This window comes from Balaenoptera ricei, chromosome 8 (genome assembly GCF_028023285.1).
Source record: "Balaenoptera ricei isolate mBalRic1 chromosome 8, mBalRic1.hap2, whole genome shotgun sequence".
Lineage (NCBI taxonomy): Eukaryota > Metazoa > Chordata > Mammalia > Artiodactyla > Balaenopteridae > Balaenoptera > Balaenoptera ricei.
In genome coordinates, this window is record NC_082646.1 from 110,999,858 (window position 1) to 111,018,747 (window position 18,890).

General features: G+C 48.3%; 1 protein-coding gene across 8 annotated transcripts in view; it reads left to right on the forward strand.

The window, feature by feature from the left end:
• PPFIA1 (PTPRF interacting protein alpha 1) overlaps positions 1-18,890 on the forward strand; it is a 92,931-nt gene that overhangs the window by 53,304 nt on the left and 20,737 nt on the right. For 4 of the 8 annotated variants that reach the window (XM_059932273.1, XM_059932269.1, XM_059932270.1 and 1 more), the window contains 6 exons: positions 2,206-2,429; positions 9,621-9,852; positions 11,971-12,000; positions 14,932-15,068; positions 15,881-16,053; positions 16,462-16,555. In XM_059932273.1, the coding sequence (XP_059788256.1) occupies positions 2,206-2,429; positions 9,621-9,852; positions 11,971-12,000; positions 14,932-15,068; positions 15,881-16,053; positions 16,462-16,555 (890 nt within the window). The remainder of the gene's footprint in view (positions 1-2,205; positions 2,430-9,620; positions 9,853-11,970; positions 12,001-14,931; positions 15,069-15,880; positions 16,054-16,461; positions 16,556-18,890) is intronic. The other 4 variants (XM_059932271.1, XM_059932272.1, XM_059932276.1 and 1 more) reach the window with 1 other exon arrangement.

Genomic DNA, 18,890 nt, shown 5'->3' on the forward strand with positions numbered 1-18,890 from the left:
AATAGTCCACAGTTCGTGTGCATGTGGGAGCATCTTAGTGGGATGGGCCCGGCTCAGGGCCTCCTGAGGTCGCCGCCACCGGCAGGCTCCCCCGGGGCTGGGTGGCACGCTTTCAGACTCCCTCACCTGGCTGTTGGCGAGAGGGCCCCGGTCCGTGCCGTGTGGACCTCTTCATGGGGCTGGCTTTCCTCAGAACTCCCTCTGCGAGAGCGCGGGGGAGAGGCCTTGCATGCCGCCGTCTCGGGAGCTGCACACCTTTGCCTCCACTGCGTTCTGAGCATTAGAGTGAGCTGCGAAGTCCTGCCCTCCCTCACGGGGTCGGGGAAGAATTGCCCTCTGCCTCTTGAAGGGAGGAGGCTTAAAGAATTCATGGACGTATTTTTCAGTCACCACAGCCTGTCAGATGGTAATAAGCAGGGAAAGGAAACCAAGGGTACCCGAGTTGCCAAACAAGGAGGGGAATCATAATTTTTAAACAGGGTGGCCAGCGAGGGTCTCCAGGAGGGTGGCGTTCGAGCAAAGACCTGAGGAAGGGAGGGGAAGTAGCCATTCGGAGGTAACGGTCGTGCCAGCAAGACGGGCCGGTGCACTGGATGTAGGCTACGGGGGCGGGGGCGGTCCAGGAGCAGCTCAAGGCTGGGGTCTGTTTCCTGCTGTGAGGAAGATAGCCGGGTCGGGGGAGGCTGGGATCTGGGCCTCGGTCCTGTTCAGGTGGACAGGCCCAGCACATGTCCAAGGGGATGTGTCAGGTCGGCAGCTGGGTGTTCCAGCCTGGACCCGGGAGAGCTCTCAACCCGAGGTAGACTTGGGGTCATGGGCGTACAGGTGGTATTTAAAGGCATGAGCCAGATAGAGTCACCCGGTGGGTGCCTATGGAGCGAGAGATGAGGTCCAAGGATAGAGCCGTGGGGCACCCCAGATTCAGAGGTTGGGAGGTTGAGAAGGGGCGGCAGGAGGGTGAGGAGTAGCCCGGGAGGGCGGGGCCCGGTGAGCCAGACGCTCCGATGCTCTGCTGGGGCAGCGTGGGGGAGGGGACTTAGTCCTGCGGGCCCCATGGAGCCCCCTGGAGCCACAGCTGCTTGCAGAGAGTGGGAGACGGAGGAGGGAAGGGGCGGAGCAGAGGCTGCCCTGGGGAGCTTTCAGGGAAACGCAGTGGTTGCTGGAAGGAGCCGTGGAGGGAGAGTTCTGTGGTTCCTGTTGTGTGCTTTTAAGGAGAGAGGAGGGAGTGGACGTCCTGAGGCTGTTGGGAATGAGCCCCTAGGACGTGGATTAGCCACAGGGAAGGAGGAGTGATGGCAGGTGATCCTGGACCAGCTGAAGGGGTGGCCCGGCCCTGGGGAGGGTCAGGGAGGAAGACGGAGTGCGTGGGCACAGACAGGCCCCAGGGGCAGGGGGCCGGGGAGCCTGCGTCTAGAGGCTGCCCCGCGGTTACTATGAGGTCGTGTCTGGGAAACGGGAGGCAGGACCCTGGGCTGAGCGTGGAGGTGGGGATGGGGGGCGGGAGGAGGTTTGGGGAGGGAAGGGATGTGAGACGGCCCCAGAGGAGAGGCAGCACAGAGCCCCAGCGAGCACGCTGCTTCCGTGCATGTTCTGATGACAGCGTCACCCTCTCCGTGCACAGAGGTGCCCTTGCAGCGGGAGTTGCGGCTCCCTAGAAAAGCCCCGCTGCGGCTCCCTGCGCCCTGAGGGCTGTCGGGGGCTGGCTCTCCCGTCGCCCTGCTGCTGCTGCGGCTGCTCGTGTCTGCGCTTGTTCGGACCAGCCTCAGAAGCGGGAGGACGAAGGGACCTCCGAGAACCGTGTTACTTGGTGACACTGGTAAAAGTTATGGCAGCTGAGGTGAACCCAGCGGCTTTGGATCTGATGGACTTTTTTTTTTACTTCCCTTCAGCCTGGCTGATGGTGGCACGGAATTAATTTTTTTTATTTTCGGTTTTTGTTTCTGACTCGGTCGCCTCAGCCTTGTGAAAAACGTCATAGGATTGCCTCCCGTCCAGGCTAGGACGTGAATGTCGCCAGGCCGTCTAAGAAATAGATTCTCCTCCTGCCCACTTCTTAAATACTGCTCACTTAGCAGATGTCAGTGGCTTCTAAGCGTGACCCATTTTTCCAGAATCTTCTGGGTGTCTGTGTAAAATTGTTGTAAGTTTTCGGTAGACCGCAGTTGCCGTGACCGTTGCTGTTGAGACGTGGCCTCTCGTGCACAGGTGCAGACGCTGAACGAGCAGGACTGGGAGCGCGCCCAGCAAGCCAGCGTGCTGGCCAGCGTGGCCCAGGCGTTCGAGAGCGACGCGGACGTGTCTGACGGCGAGGGCGACAGGGACACCCTCTTCAGCTCGGCCACCCTGCTGTCGCCCAGCGGGCAGGCCGACGCCCAGACGCTGGCCATGATGCTTCAGGAGCAGCTGGACGCCATCAACAAAGAGATCCGGTGCGTGCGCCCGCGCCTGGCTCCCCGCGAGCACGGTGTCTCTGAGGGGTGGTCGCTACGTAGAGAAGCCTAAGTGTCCCCTAATGAGAAAGCTTACTTCGTAAGACTTTGAAGTCCTGAGGCCGCCCTTGATTATAAAGCTCAGTTACACAGAGCATCCTCCCCACAGCTGTGGTGTCAGCACACCGTGTGAGACGTCGTGGAAGGGGAGAGGCGTTCAGCCCCTGCCCCCGGAAGCTGCCGACACATCTGGAGAGAGAGGGCGGGGTGCAGAGAGCCGAGGCCATGTCCGTCCGGGGTGTGGAGCGGAGACATGGCGCCGGGGCATCGGGGCAAAGTCGGCTCCCTGGATTCCTTTCCCGGGGCAGGGCTGGGTGACGGGGTGGCCGACCAGGAGAAAGGCCAAAGCTCGGCGCAGGGGCAGGTGAGGGTGGGCGTGCCGCAGGAGGTGAGGGCACCCTTCATCAGCCTCTGCCAGCCGGCGTGTCCCCCCAGCTCTGAGCCCCGAGGTGCTGCCCCCCTGCAGCCCGTGCGCCCTCCGGCACGGAGGGGTCGCCCTCTTGTGCGTCCCTCGGAGCCTCGCGGATTCTGCGGTGTGTCCCAAAGCCACCGGGGACAGAAAAGCTGGGGTTTTCGGGTTGGCAGACTCCCACCTGGACTTGCGTTTTGCTTTTAAATTAACATAATGTGAAAATTGGTTCTTGTAAGACAGTGGTCAAAGGATGTGTGTTTGAGTATTTTTTAGTCTCATCAGTATATTTAAGATGTTTTCTTTAGAAACTGTCTTAGCAATTATAATAGTTACTTTGCAAAACAGGGAATAGAATCCAAAGGACTACCTTGTAGTGATCAGGAGGCCTTAGGTCTGGGGGCAGCAGTGTGACCGGGTACCCTGAGGCCTGCCCGGTGTCAGATCTGCCATGGCCACACCTCCTGTCCCAAGTCCACGTGCAGAGCGGCCCCAGGCCGGTGACCCTGTGGTGGACCCGGTCAGAGTTGCTGCTCAGATTGCTCTTGTCACATTAACACAGGCAGAGGTGCCCATTCCCACCTGCAGAGGACGGGGGCCAGAGAGGAAAGGCCGCAGAATAAATGGCAAAAATGGCAAAAGTAGGTTGTGCTGCCTGCACTTTTGACTTCATAGACTGACTTCTTTGTGTGCCGTGTTTGAACCCAGATGAGCTCTGACAGACTGTCTTTCCCCATCCCTGCGGGAACTATGAAACAATTATATACTTTTATTTTTATAGCATGTTGCCAGGTAAAAGTGATTTTTTCCTCATGCAGCAGGTTGACCTGATATAAATGGTAAATTCTGTCCATCGACTTGTTATCAAAACTGAGAAAATACTTTCAGGATATGTAAGTAGAACTTAAATTGGAAAGGTTATGACAAGGACCCGGTATTTTAATATCAAAATAATTGTATTTGCATAATCAAATATTTAGACTGCTATTTAACCATCCAGTACACACTGGGGGAGAAGAACATTAACCTTGAATTCCAGAGTAATGCAGCATGGTTGACATGAACCCAGAAACTCACATGAGGGACTTGCCTGGCGGTACAGTGGTTAAGACTCTGCCCTTCCACTGCAGGGGGCAGGGGTTCAATCCCTGGTTGGGGAACAAAAAAAACAAAAAACAAACAGAAAAAAAGAAACTCACGTGAGACTGGTAGAGAACTTTATGAAATAATACTTTTGTTCAAATTCAACCTTAAAAAAAAATCAACTCAGCATTTTCATCTGGTCTAGAGACTTGTGTTTAGAAACTCCAAATTGGTAGATAGCCTCAACCACCAGAGGGCAGACAGCAGAAGCAAGAAAAACTACAGTCCTGCAGCCTGTGGAACAAAAACCACATTCACAGAAAGATAGACAAGATGAAAAGGCAGAGGGCTATATACCAGATGAAGGAACAAGAAAAAAAAACCAGAAAAACAATTAAATGAAGTGGAGATAGGCAACCTTCCAGAAAAAGAGTTCAGAATAACGATAGTGAAGATGATCCAGGACCTTGGAATAAGAATGGAGGCAAAGATCAAGAAGATGCAAGAAATGATTAACAAAGACCTAGAAGAATTAAAGAACAAACAAAAAGAGATGACCAATACAATAACTGAAATGAAAACTATACTAGAAGGAATCAATAGCAGAATAACTGAGGCAGAAGAACGGATAAGTGACCTGGAAGACAGAATGGTGGAATTCACTGCTGCGGAACAGACTAAAGAAAAAAGAATGAAAAGAAATGAAGACAGCCTAAGAGACCTCTGGGACAACATTAAACGCAACAACATTCGCATTATAGGGGTCCCAGAAGGAGAAGAGAGAGAGAGAGGACCAGAGAAAATATCTGAAGAGATTATAGTCGAAAACTTTTCTAACATGGGAAAGGAAATAGCCACCCAAGTCCAAGAAGTGCAGAGAGTCCCATACAGGATAAACCCAAGGAGAAACACGCCGAGACACATAGTAATCAAATTGGCAAAAATTAAAGACAAAGAAAAATTATTGAAAGCAGCAAGGGAAAAACGACAAATAACATACAAGGGAACTCCCCTCCCATAAGGTTAACAGCTGATTTCTCAGCAGAAACTCTACAAGCCAGAAGGGAGTGGCATGATATACTTAAAGTGATGAAAGGGAAGAACCTACAACCAAGATTACTCTACCCGGCAAGGGTCTCATTTAGATTTGATGGAGAAATCAAAAGCTTTACAGACAAGGAAAAGCTAAGAGAATTCAGCACCACCAAACCAGCTCTACAACAAATGCTAAAGGAACTTCTCTAAGTGGGAAACACAAGAGAAGAAAAGGACCTACAAAAACAAACCCAAAACAATTAAGAAAATGGTCATAGGAACATACATATCGATAATTACCTTAAACGTGAATGGATTAAATGCTCCAACCAAAAGACACAGGCTTGCTGAATGGATACAAAAACAAGACCCATATATATGCTGTCTACAAGAGACCCACTTTAGACCTAGCGGCACATACAGACTGAAAGTGAGGGGATGGAAAAAGATATTCCATGCAAATGGAAATCAAAAGAAAGCTGGAGTAGCTATACTCATATCAGATAAAATAGACTTTAAAATAAAGAATGTTACAAGAGACAAGGAAGGACACTACCTAATGATCAAGGGATCAATCCAAGAAGAAGAAGATACAACAATTATAAATATATATGCACCCAACATAGGAGCACGTCAATACATAAGGCAACTGCTAACAGCTATAAAAAAGGAAATCGACAGTAACACAATAATAGTGGGGGACTTTAACACCTCACTTACACCAATGGACAGATCATCCAAAATGAAAATAAATAAGGAAACAGAAGCTTTAAATGACACAATAGACAAGATTTAATTGATATTTATAGGACATTCCATCCAAAAACAGCAGATTACACGTTCTTCTCAAGTGCACACGGAACATTCTCCAGGATAGATCACATCTTGGGTCACAAATCAAGCCTCAGTAAATTTAAGAAAATTGAAATCATATCAAGCATCTTTTCTGACCACAACGCTATGAGATTAGAAATGAATTACAGGGGAAAAAATGTAAAAAATCACAAACACATGGAGGCTAAACAATACGTTACTAAATAACCAAGAGACCACTGAAGAAATCAAAGAGGAAATCAAAAAATACCTAGAGACAAATGACAAAACACGACGATCCAAAACCTATGGGATGCAGCAAAAGCAGTTCTAAGAGGGAAGTTTATAGCTATACAAGCCTACCTAAAAAAACAAGAAAAATCTCAAGTAAACAATCTAACCTTACACCTAAAGAAACTAGAGAAAGAAGAACAAACAAAACCCAAAGTTAGCAGAAGGAAAGAAATCATAAACATCAGAGCAGAAATAAATGAAATAGAAACAAAGAAAACAATAGCAAAGATCAATAAAACTAAAAGCTGGTTCTTTGAGAAGATAAACAAAATTGATAAGCCTTTAGCCAAACTCATCAAGAAAAAGAGGGAGAGGACTCCAATCAATAAAATCAGAAATGAAAAAGGAGACGTTACAACAGACACCGCAGAAATACAAAGGATCCTAAGAGACTACTACAAGCAACTCTATGCCAATAAAATGGGCAACCTGGAAGAAATGGACAAATTCTTAGAAAGGTATAACCTTCCAAGACTGAACCAGGAAGAAACAGAAAATATGAACAGACCAATCACAAGTAATGAAATTGAAACTGTGATTAAAAATCTTCCAACAAACAAAAGTCCAGGACCAGATGGCTTCACAGGTGAATTCTATCAAACATTTAGAAAAGAGCTAACACCCATCCTTCTCAAACTCTTCCAAAAAATTACAGAGGAAGGAACACTCCCAAACTCATTCTATGAGGCCACCATCACTCTGATACCAAAACCAGACAAAGATACTACAAAAAAAGAAAATTACAGACCAATATCACTGATGAATATAGATGGAAAAATCCTCAACAAAATACTAGCAAACAGAATCCAACAACACATTAAAAGGATCATACACCACGATCAAGTGGGATTTATCCCAGGGATGCAAGGATTCTTCAATATACGCAAATCAATCAATGTGATACACCATATTAACAAATTGAAGAATAAAAACCATATGATCATCTCAATAGATGCAGAAAAAGCTTTTGACAAAATTCAACACCCATTTATGATAAAAACTCTCCAGAAAGTGGGCATAGAGGGAACCTACCTCAACATAATAAAGGCCATATACAACAAACCCACAGCAAACATCATTCTGAACGGTGAAAAACTGAAAGCATTTCCTCTAAGATCAGGAACGAGACAAGGATGTCCACTCTCACCACTATTATTCAACATAGTTTTGGAAGTCCTAGCCACGGCAATCAGAGAAGAAAAAGAAATAAAAGGAATACAAATTGGAAAAGAAGAAGTAAAACTGTCACTGTTTGCAGATGACATGATACTATACATAGAGAATCCTAAAACTGCAACCAGAAAACTACTAGAGCTAATTAATGAATTTGGTAAAGTTGCAGGATACAAAATTAATGCACAGAAATCTCTTGCATTCCTATACACTAATGATGAAAAATCTGAAAGAGAAATTATGGAAACACTCCCATTTACCATTGCAACAAAAAGAATAAAATACCTAGGAATAAACCTACCTAGGGAGACAAAAGACCTGTATGCAGAAAACTATAAGACACTGATGAAAGAAATTAAAGATGATACCAACAGATGGAGAGATACACCATGTTCTTGGATTGGAAGAATCAATATTGTGAAAATGACTATACTACCCAAAGCAATCTACAGATTCAATGCAATCCCTATCAAATTACCTATGGCATTTTTTATGGAACTAGAACAAATCATCTTAAAATTTGTATCTAGACACAAAAGATCCCGAATAGCCAAAGCAGTCTTGAGGGAAAAAAACGGAGCTGGAGGAATCAGACTCCCTGACTTCAGACTATACTACAAAGCTACAGTAATCAAGACAATATGGTACCGGCACAAAAACAGAAACATAGATCGATGGAACAAGATAGAAAGCTCAGAGGTAAACCCACGCACCTATGGTCAACTAATCTATGACAAAGGAGGCAAAGATATACAATGGAGAAAAGACAGTCTCTTCAATAAGTGGTGCTGGGAAAACTGGACAGCTACATGTAAAAGAATGAAATTAGAATACTTCCTAACACCATACACAAAAATAAACTCAAAATGGATTAGAGACCTAAATGTAAGACTGGACATTATAAAACTCTTAGAGGAAAACGTAGGAAGAACACTCTGACATAAATCACAGCAAGATCTTTTTTGATCCACCTCCTAGAGTAATGGAAATAAAAACAAAAATAAACAAATGGGACCTAATGAAACTTCAAAGCTTTTGCACAGCAAAGGAAACCATAAACAAGACGAAAAGACAACCCTCAGAACGGGAGAAAATATTTGCAAACGAATCAACAGACAAAGGATTAATCTCCAAAATATATAAACAGCTCATTCAGCTCAATATTAAAGAAACAAACACCCCAATCCAAAAATGGGCAGAAGACCTAAATAGACATTTCTCCAAAGAAGACATACAGATGGCCAAGAAGCACATGAAAAGATGCTCAACATCACTAATTATTAGAGAAATGCAAATCAAAACTACAGTGAGATATCACCTCACACCAGTTAGAATGGGCATCATCAGAAAATCTACAAACAACAAATGCTGGAGAGGGTGTGGAGAAAAGGGAACCCTCTTGCACTGTTGGTGGGAATGTAAATTGATACAGCCACTATGGAGAACAATATGGAAGTTCCTTAAAAAACTAAAAGTAGAATTACCATATGACCCAGCAATCCCACTACTGGGCATATACCCAGAGAAAACCGTAATTCAAAAAGACACATGCACCCCAATGTTCATTGCGGCACTATTTACAATAGCCAGGTCATGGAAGCAACCTAAATGCTCATTGACAGACAAATGGATAAAGAAGTTGTGGTACATATATACAATGGAATATTACTCAGACATAAAAAGGAACGAAATTGGGTCATTTGTAGAGACATGGATGTACCTAGAGCCTGTCATACAGAGTGAAGTAAGTCAGAAAGAGAAAAACAAATATCGTATATTAACGCATATATGTGCAACCTAGAAAAATGGTACAGATGAACCGGTTTGCAGGGCAGAAGTTGAGACACAGATGTAGAGAACAAACGTATGGACACCAAGGGGGAAAACTGGGGTGGGGTGGGGATGGCGGTGTGCTGAATTGGGCGATTGGGATTGACATGTATACAGTGATGTGTATAAAATTGATGATTGATTAAAAAAAAAAAAAAACTCCAAATTGCTTTGTGAATTGCTTTTTTGATTATATCAGAGTTCCCGATTTCTAGTTGAAAAAATTGATAGACAGGTATGCAGCTTTGCTCTAAAAACAGGGAAGGTAAAAGTTGTAAATTTTAAATATCTCATTATGCAGTGAGAGTTGCCACCCAGCCCCCATCAGAATTTTAGTGTAAATAAGTAAAATCAAACGTGAATGATCGGAAGCAACTTTGTAAGATTCAGTGGTAAGTCGTTAATCGTAATACAGAACACAAACCCAGATTTGTTATCTAGACACGTTCCTCTGTTTTCTGACAAAGGCAGGTGACGGTTTTATTCTGTTTTAGGTTGATACAAGAAGAAAAGGAGAACACGGAGCAGAGGGCGGAGGAGATTGAGAGCAGGGTGGGCAGTGGGAGCTTAGACAGCCTTGGTCGTTTTCGATCAGTGAGCTCCATCCCCCCGTACCCCGCTTCCTCTCGGGCCAGCTCTTCCCCTCCCAGCAGCGGGCGGCCCACCCCTCGAAGGGCCCCGCACAGCCCGGCGAGGGAAGTGGACAGACTAGGCGTCATGACTCTGGTAAGTGTCTGCCTTCTCCCTGCTGCACCCTCCCCCAGCACACCTGGTTTGCTTGCTTGCTTTCTTTGTTGACCTAGAAGAAAATCAGGTACATTTGCTATGCTCAGAGGTTCAAGATTTTTAAAGCCAGCTAGTATTTAATCAGTCTCCCAATGAATGACAAATTAATTTTAATGTTTGGGCGACCAGCTTAGCATGTCATCATGAACTCATCCAAAGTTCTCCTTTGTGTAACATTGGGCATGGCCTCTGCAAGGCACAGCAGCTACAGGAAAGTTTTTGTTTTTCAGGAATAGACAGCTTAGCAAGAGTAAACATAGGCAGCCCTAATGGCATCTCGAAAACTGTACAGAGAGTCAACGCTGTCTTCCTTTACACTAGGGATGCCTCACTGGAGGGGGCAGGGCATGCGGTCAAAACAAAACCAAAAAAGCTAAACTGGTCCTCTTGCTGAGGCACCTGGCCGCGCGCTCACGCCGGCTCTGCGTGTGGAACCAGGTTAAAAGCTGGTGCCCCGCGGCTCCCAGGGAAGCAGACGGGCCTCCTCACGCTTCCTCATCTGGAAACGCGATGACCGTGTGGTGACGGTGTGCAGCTCTGAAGCACACGTTACAACTTTCTCGTGTATGTAGTTTAGGTTTTGTGAGTGCATTGCTGTTTACCACGTGAAATCATATTTACAATATTCTGCTTTTTAACTGCACTTGTATTATACTTTTTTTCTGTTACCGCCCATTTTCATTTTAGCTGCATTGTTAGCCAGAGTATAATTAAATCAACTATGAATCATTTTAGTGACATGGGAAGTGGTAACTAGTCCATTTTGTGGTATTTTGGCATACTGTTTTTATAATTTACATCATTAGTTAATCAGCTGATATTTAAAACTCTTTGATGATTTCATTTGTGGTTTCATGCTTAATTTCTTTCAGAGAATTTGGAAAAACAGTTCTGTGTATTTTTTTCCTTGTTATATGGTTCTCTGTACTGGCTGACGATGTGTCTGCTTCTGTCATTGGTGTTGATTCCCTGTATCATCCTTTGTTTTATCGTTGTTAATCCAGACCCCAGCCTCCCCACCGCCGAGTCTGTAGTTTACCATCCAGCTCCCCTCCCCGTCCACCCCACTCTGTTATAAGTCCCTTCCACAGCAGCGCTGTGGTCCACAGTGTGTGTCTGTGCTTGGTCGTGGCTCTTTAGTGGGGTCTCTGCGTTATCTTCGTTTCTCATTAAACAGTGTTTTTCCCCCATAGCGGTAAGTGTTATGTTGTGTATCACTGCGTAATAGGTATGGCTGCAGGCCTGATGTAGATGGATCAGAGTGTTTTCGCTCACACTGTACAGCATGCGTGTAATTCACAAGTGAGGTGTTGCTTATGTAAAGAAATGACCCATTAAGTGTAGAATTAATGACACAACGTACTTTCTGGTTTTGGTGCTTGTATTATTTAAGACGGTAAATCTCATCAGCTTATTAAACATGCACAGTTAATGTCTTTACTAGACTATTTTTAATTAAATTATCTTCTATAAATCATAAAATGTAAAGACTCTATCTGCTATTATGCTAGCTTTTATTCTTACATATTTTCACAGGGTACCTGCTTTAATCAATAAATTTATTTTGAGAAGTTTTAAATCAAATTCTAAGTAAGGATTTTATGTTAATGTCCAATAGGTGGTTAGATTTGTTCAGTGTTAAAATAGGTATTCCAATTACTTCCTCATCAGTTAGGTTGCTATTTTAAAGTATAACATGTTTCTTATTAAGAAAAACTAAGTTATAGAGAAGTTTGGCTTAGAATAGACAACTGTTAGGGCCCTTTGTTATACAGAATGCCATATTATAAGAAATTGAGTATGTTGTAATAGAATTATATCTTCCTGAGGAATAATTTATAGTGTTTCTCTAGGAAATCTTGAATAGCTTATTATATTTAACTTTTGTGGTCAAAAAAATGTTCTATTTCCAGTTACATTTTCTCTAAATCTTATCTCACTTACATGTGTTCTGTCATTTTCTTTTTAATATATTTGCCTGTACTGATCCTTGAATTTTTAACTTCAAAGTGTGCAGTAAATCTGGTTTCTCTTCATTTCTTTGCATGCATCTGTCAGCCTAGTGATTTAAGGAAACATCGTAGAAAGGTAAAATATTTAGTAATTTAGCATGCCTTTGTTTCTTTGTGAAGTATTGAAGAGTCCCTGTCGTTTTACGTGAATGAACACTATGTGGTTGTGTACTGGTGAATGATTGACGTTTTAATGGAAGTGTTGAAACTCACCCTCCACTTAACATATGCTGCTGGTTCCACTGGAAATAGGTCGTTCACTGGGACAAATGTAAGAGTTTGCCTTTCTCCCGCTTGTTTGCCTTCTAATTGTTGCACGCTTATTTATAATAGACATAGTGTTTTTTATTTTTTGTTACTATTTTTAAATTTTATTTATTTATTTGTTTATTTACTTATTTATTTTTGGCTGTGCTGCGAGGCTTGCGGGATCTTAGTTCCCCAACCAGGGATCGAACTCGGGCCCCAGGCGGCGAGAGCGCTGAGTCCTTAACCACTCTACCGCCAGGGAATTCCCCATAGTGTTTTTTAAAAAGAAATGATGGAAGCGGAGCATAGATGCTAGATTTGGGGGAAAGCAATTTTAACAGTCACAGGTAGTAGCGTTCGGTAGGCTGTTCCTTTGTGCCAGGCATCGTGCTGAATGCTTTACGAGTTTGTTCCCTAATCCCACAAACACCCACGTGAGGTCCAGGTGCTGTTGTTATCCCCATTCAACAGACGTGGACGCCGAGGCTTAGAGAGGCCAGGCGCTGTGCCCAGGCTCGCACAGTCCGTCAGCAGCGCAGCGTGGATTTGTCTGATTTCGGAACCTGGACCCTCAGCCCCGGCGCCGTGCGGCCCGCTTTTCCACCAGGAGCTCTTGTCTCCTTCACAGCAGTCCTGACGGAGGGCGCTCGGGGCTTCTTCCTCTCAGATAACCCTGGACTGAGCCCCCGTTCTTGGAGGGAGTACGGTTGCTGAGGGCCAGATCTGTTGACCACGATGCCTCCCTCCCTCTCAGGCTCACAGCCCCCCCGAGCGTGCGCTCACCGCGCAGCCCTGCAGGACGCGGGCAGCCGTCCTGCGGCCCAGCCCCCCAGCGCACCAGAGCCCCCCTGCCAGGCCACAGCAGCGCGGCAGTTTAAAGTCCCGGCTCTGTCACCGATTGGTTGTGACCTGGGTGAGCCGCTCATCCGCTCTGTGCCCGGCTTTGCCCGCCTGTTAAGTGAGGACAACGAGAGACCCGTGCCCCTCGGGGTGACCGCGCCCTGCTGCCCGTGCACAGTCCCCAGGCCGGCAGCGAGACGCAGTTGTGCTGTGTACGTTGGTAGTTTTCTCGGTGGCAAGACTTTCTCAGTAAAGGTAGCAGCCTGTTGATTACATCCCGGCCGGGTGGCCTGGTCTGTTGCGTGTGGTAGCTTGAGCTCGCTGACTGGCTACTTAGGGGGGCTTGTTCTAGGTTTGGCGTCTGTGTGCCCAGAACCAGCCTCCGGCGGACCCGTCTCCTCCTCCGCGTCACTGGTGGATGCCGAGATGCCTGCCCGGCTTGTGTGCAGCCGCCCGTCCTAGTCACGTGGGCGCGGTGGGGTGGGCTCTCATCCCGGGGGAGGTGCAGTCCTAGTCACATGGGCGCAGTGGGGTGGGCTCTCATCCCGGGGGAGGGGCCGTCCTAGCCACGTGGGCGCGGGGGGGTGGGCTCTCTTCCCGGGGGAGGGGCAGTCCTAGTCGCGTGGGCGCGGTGGGGTGGGCTCTCTCCCCGGGGGAGGGGCGTCCTAGTCACGTGGGCGCGGTGGGGTGGGCTCTCTCCCCGGGGGAGGGGCGTCCTAGTCACGTGGGCGCGGGGGCGTGGGCTCTCTTCCCGGGGGAGGTGCGGGGGGAGAGGCAGGCAGGCTGGGTGGGCCCGGAGCGCTTCCTTAGGAAGAGGCCCTTGGGAAGGCGCCTGTCGTGTCAGCTGGGCTTCAAAGCAGCGGTTTGTCTCCACGGAGTCCATAGTCGGCTCAGCCCTGCGTCACTTCCCTGACCCGTTTGATTTTTACAAAGGATTGTTTTAACTTGAATTTGAGATCGATCCCTGTTAAGTTTCACACTGATGATTTCTAGCCTTTCTAGCCTTTTGCTGTCTGATGACTGTAATTAGAAATCAGGAGAGGACACAGAGTTTATCCAGCTGTCGCTTAAATGAGTTCAGCTGTATTTTGCCCTGGATCACTTTGTTGTCACCAAGCCACTGAGGGGCTGCAGTGGATCAATATTCTTTACAGAATCCCGTTAAAAAGGCACAGGTCGGTTGCTCACGTCTCATTGTTTATACAGATGCTTGCCGTGCATGTTTCATAAAATCTAACCTGGCTTAACCACAAAACCCAAATTTATAAGGGAGATCTGCCTGGAACCTGAAGGGGTTAATCTGTTCCCCATACCGTAACCACCACCCTGCTTCCCATACTCACATCCCATGACAAGCCAAAAAGCTGGGAGTCTGGAAGAGATGATCTTTTGATGAAGACCTGGAACAAGCTATTTCCTTTTTCCTCTCAAGCAGAAAGGTCTGGACAGGTTTGCCTGAGAGGCTTCTTACCCTTGCTCGTGTCTCTGTTGGACGGCATCAGGAGATGAACACAGGCGCCCTCTTCGTCGGGGCGGTTACTGCCACGCGTGGTTCATGGTGGTGCCTTCAGGCGGGGCTCAGCTCTCTGCTGCCCCTGCGGGGCCGTCCGGGTGGCCTGGATGCTGGGGACGGCAGGCCACGGGAGGCCCCCCGTCCGGTCGGGTCTCCGCGCTCATGCAGGTGCAGGCCAGCGGGAGTCGGCTCTGCTCTGTGCTCCCTCTGCTGACAGCCTTGCTCCTCATGAACAAGACAGCCCTTTAAGACGGCATTAGGCTAGAGCAAGCCTTTTTGTACAGGCAGAAAGCATAGCTAATAGGTTTTCAATTAAGTTTCTGGTTACAATGTAAAGCCTCCGTGATTTCCTTTATTCGTCACAGTCTGTTGTCACCTAGTTTTACACTTATCTCAATCCCGCAGCTGCCAGCTTCACGAGAAGAGGTACGAGACGACAAGACGACCATCAAATGTGAGACCTCGCCCCCCTCCTCCCCGCGGTCCCTTCGGCTGGAGCGGCTGCACACAGCCAGCCACGAGGACATCAGGGACGCACGCAAGTAAGGGGCCTGCTCTCCTGTTCCACTTCCGGGAAGTCTGTTCATCTTCTCTTGACAAACACGTCAGGATGATGATTTTAAAGAAATACCACTCAGTTCAGCGTGTTTGTTTCAGTGATAGACTTAGGGTGCCGGCCCCTGCTCTGGGCGCTGTAGTGAAATGTGGCAGGAGGTGCCTTCCGTTTGGACAGAGTCAGCTTGGCAAGAAAAGAGTTAAGTGATATCAGCAATTTTAGAAACACTTCGTTTCTTCAGATTCTACAGATTAACTCCTTTGGGAACTTTCTTCCTCTTTGGCTGGAGCCTCCGCCCGGCGCGGGCTGTGTTTCTGAGCGTTACTCCTCTGTAGGACGCTCCGTGGCTCTCGGATGCGTTCTCGTCCTTTCCGAGCTGTGAAGTGTCCCACCCCATCCTTCCGTGCTCCCCGAGTGCCCCCTCTCAGGAGACCGGCAGTCACGGTTCTGTGACGCTGGCCTTGGTCAGACCGCCACCTGCTGAGCCCCTGTCCCGAGCCAGGCAGCACTCAACACACGTGCTCCTCTCTCCAGCGCTGCCGCCCGGCGGGGAAGGTCACACTCAGGGTGGCGGGAGGAGCCGCCCTTCCCCGGGGGCCTCTGCGCCTGCCGGGCGGCCACCTGGAGGAGCTCAGGGTGCGCTCTGCCCCGCGTGGTCTGGATCCGGGCCCCGCCCTCTCGGGAGGAGAGCTCGCGTCGGAGCCTCGGCCCCTCGGGGGCAGCTGCCCGTGCAGCAGAGCCTGCGCCTCTTGAGCGCAGCGAGGCCCCCCGGTTAAAGGTCGTTTTCTGTCCCCAAAGCTCGACAGGCTCGCAGGACGGCCCCGCGAGCAACCCCAGCAGTAGCAACAGCAGCCAGGACTCGCTGCACAAAGCCCCCAAGAAGAAGGGCATCAAGTCCTCTATCGGCCGCTTGTTCGGCAAGAAAGAGAAGGGCCGACCTGGAGCCCTTGGCAAGGAATCGCTGGGACAAGGTGGGTGGTTTCCAGCCAACTCTTCAGTGTTCGGAGCGGGCAGGGGGCTGCACGTGCCCCTCCGCGCGCCCCTCCGCCACCCGTCGCCACCGCGTGCTTCCTCTCACACGAGCTGGGTGTCCTCCGGGTCTGTTTCCCCAGTGGGTCCCCACACGGCCCAGAGAGCACGGAGCATCTCCCAGGCGTCAGCCTTACTGCCTCTTGAGCGTTTTCGTGTGTGTGTGTGTCTGTGTGTCTGTGTGTGTGCGCGTGTGTGTGCGTGTATGCGTGCGTGCCATCTGGTCGGAAAGTTCGCCTTTAGAATTTTCTTCACTCTCCCTACAAAAACTCCTCCACCTGTTTACAGAAACACCTAACTCGGCCGTGTTGATTTTCTCTCAATATTTCGACCACTCTGCTTCCTCGTAGCTGTTATTTCAGAGACAGAAAACTCATCTCAAGATGCCTTGGGACTCAGCAAATTGGGAGGACAGGCTGAAAAAAATCGTAAACTTCAAAAAAAGTAAGGTTTTTGTTTTTTGTCGATCTCACTGAACAATTTTCAGTTGTTCCTGATTTTTAACTAATGTTTATTGATTAAATGTGATATCCAGCTCTGTATATATATTATCTTCTGAAAGCTTAACCCAAAGCCTTTATTAAACCGCACTTCCCGGAGGACTTACAACATCTGTGAATTTGGGAAGGACTCGCGCATGGGTTCCTAGCCCACTTTGCAGAGTTCCCTGGCGAGGACACGGCGTGGGGCCGAGTCGCGCTCAGCCGCAGAGCGTTCGTGTCTGAATGCCGGCTCCTGCACAAGTCAGCTCTGGGGCGTTGGGAAACGTGGCTTTCCTGTGCTTCAGTTTTCTCGTCTGTGAGATGGGAGTCCTAGTAGTACATACCCCATGGGGCCTTTACGAGCGTTAGCTGTACAGATAACGTCTACGTGTACGTACACGAGGCTCCTTAAACAGTGCTGGCACTGGGGAGGACGCACGTGTAACCGCAGCCACTGCGGGGACTTGCCACCGGTGTTCAGAGGCTTGCTGCTCGCACTAGCGGTCAGTCAGGAAGGTGTCACTTACCGTGTTGCCTCTTTTTCCCTCCGCTGGTAGATTTTGTGTTTTTATCTTAAACAGACTCTCAGTTTTGCAATCTTATTAAATTTTAATTCTGAGTTGTCCTGATTCTGAAAATAAGCAATAACAGTAGGGGTGGTTTTCTACAAAGGAGCTCAGGCGTTGTGATGCCCCAGGATAGGCACAGAGGCACATAGCGTGTGCACGTGTCTCTGGGTCCAGGGACGTTTTCTGACCCAGGACGGGTTGTGTGTCGGGTGACCACATCCCAAACCAGCGCTAAGTAGATGACCTGGATAGGCGGAGACTGTCCCAGTGAATTGACAAGTGGGAAATAAGACGGAACGCTTTGTAGTCTTGGGTGAGCACGAACCTGAGAGTGGGGAAGGTGGTGATAAGGTGGTAATACTGGCCCTTGAGACAGGGGGAAGCTGGGTGGGCTCTGTGATAAATCTGACGATGGGGAAGGTCATCTGGCCACTGTCAAGCACCTTGAGAAACCAACACTGGTCTGGAATCCGGGGCCTGCAGGCACTGACCCCAGGACCACCCTTGAGCCCACGGGGACCCTCTCCACTAGAGGCCAGTTTGCCTTTAGCCCCTCAAGTTGCCTGTTGATTTTTCTTTTGTGAAATCTGCCTCATTTTAGCTCTCTTCTCAGAAGTCACAGTTATCTTGCCTGGCATAGTGTTGATTGCGTTCCGGGGGAAGTGCTGTCCGCTCGGTCATTGCTCACGACACCACAGGAACACTCGGTCTTTGGCTCCCCGGAAGTGGAAATCTGTAGAAACCACTCAGCAGCAAAAGCTGATTTGAGCGTTGCTGTCTTTGAACTGTAGAGAGTGTTGTACCCGAACTCAAGTAATTGCCGTTCGCTTATGGGGACTTAACGTCAGAGCCTTTTGCCCTTCTGGAGTCATGCCAGGACACTTCTGTGCCCTAGATTCTGCTGGGGCGTTTCATCTCACATGCTCCCGCTCAGCTGCGAGAGACCAGTAGGGGTTATGGCTGTGCCGCCCAGCCCTCCCACCCTCTGCTCCTGAGCGTTCGTGTTTCACGTAGCGTCAAGCGTAGTATGAATTGGCCAAAATGCGCCACTGTGTTTTCTCCACTTGTCCTGTAATTCTCAGGAGGAAGTCGAGTGGTGGGCTGCCTGTGGCAGACGTCGCTGGGTTACTTGCCCGGCGTGTGATGCAGGTCCGTGCGCTGGGGTGTGTGTCTGCTAGGCGGGGTCCTCTGGAGCTGGGGTGTTCGGGCGGAACTTCTGACTCTGTGTTACCGTGGCTGAGCGTGCACGAGCAGGTGTGCTCCGCTCCATCGTCACGCGCGGCAAGTTCTAACGTGTGCTGGCAACTTAGAGAGCGATGCAGAGTCCGAAGATCTTCTGACTGCAGTGGGTAATTTTAGTTCTGTCAGTTAACCAGAGATACAATTGACTTTAGGGAGAATGCTTTATTTATAAATGTGAAAAAAGTATTTTAGCTTTCCAGAAAAAATATTGTTTGAATATAGTTTAACATTTATGGCATTATCGATGGGAGAATCAAAACACGCTTGTCAGAAATATTTTCTTTTTATTAAGCCCCAATTTATCTCAGAGGTGCTCTTTTAACTGCTAAATTTACACAGCCAGTGCGTCCACTTTTTTAGAGAATTTTCAAGATTTGGTGAAGATGAGACTTTCAGGTTTCATGAAAGCTACATGAGAGAGCACGGCGGGCACACTTGGTGCTGGACATGCCTGGTGAGGCGTGGAGGCTGCAGCTGTCGTGGAAG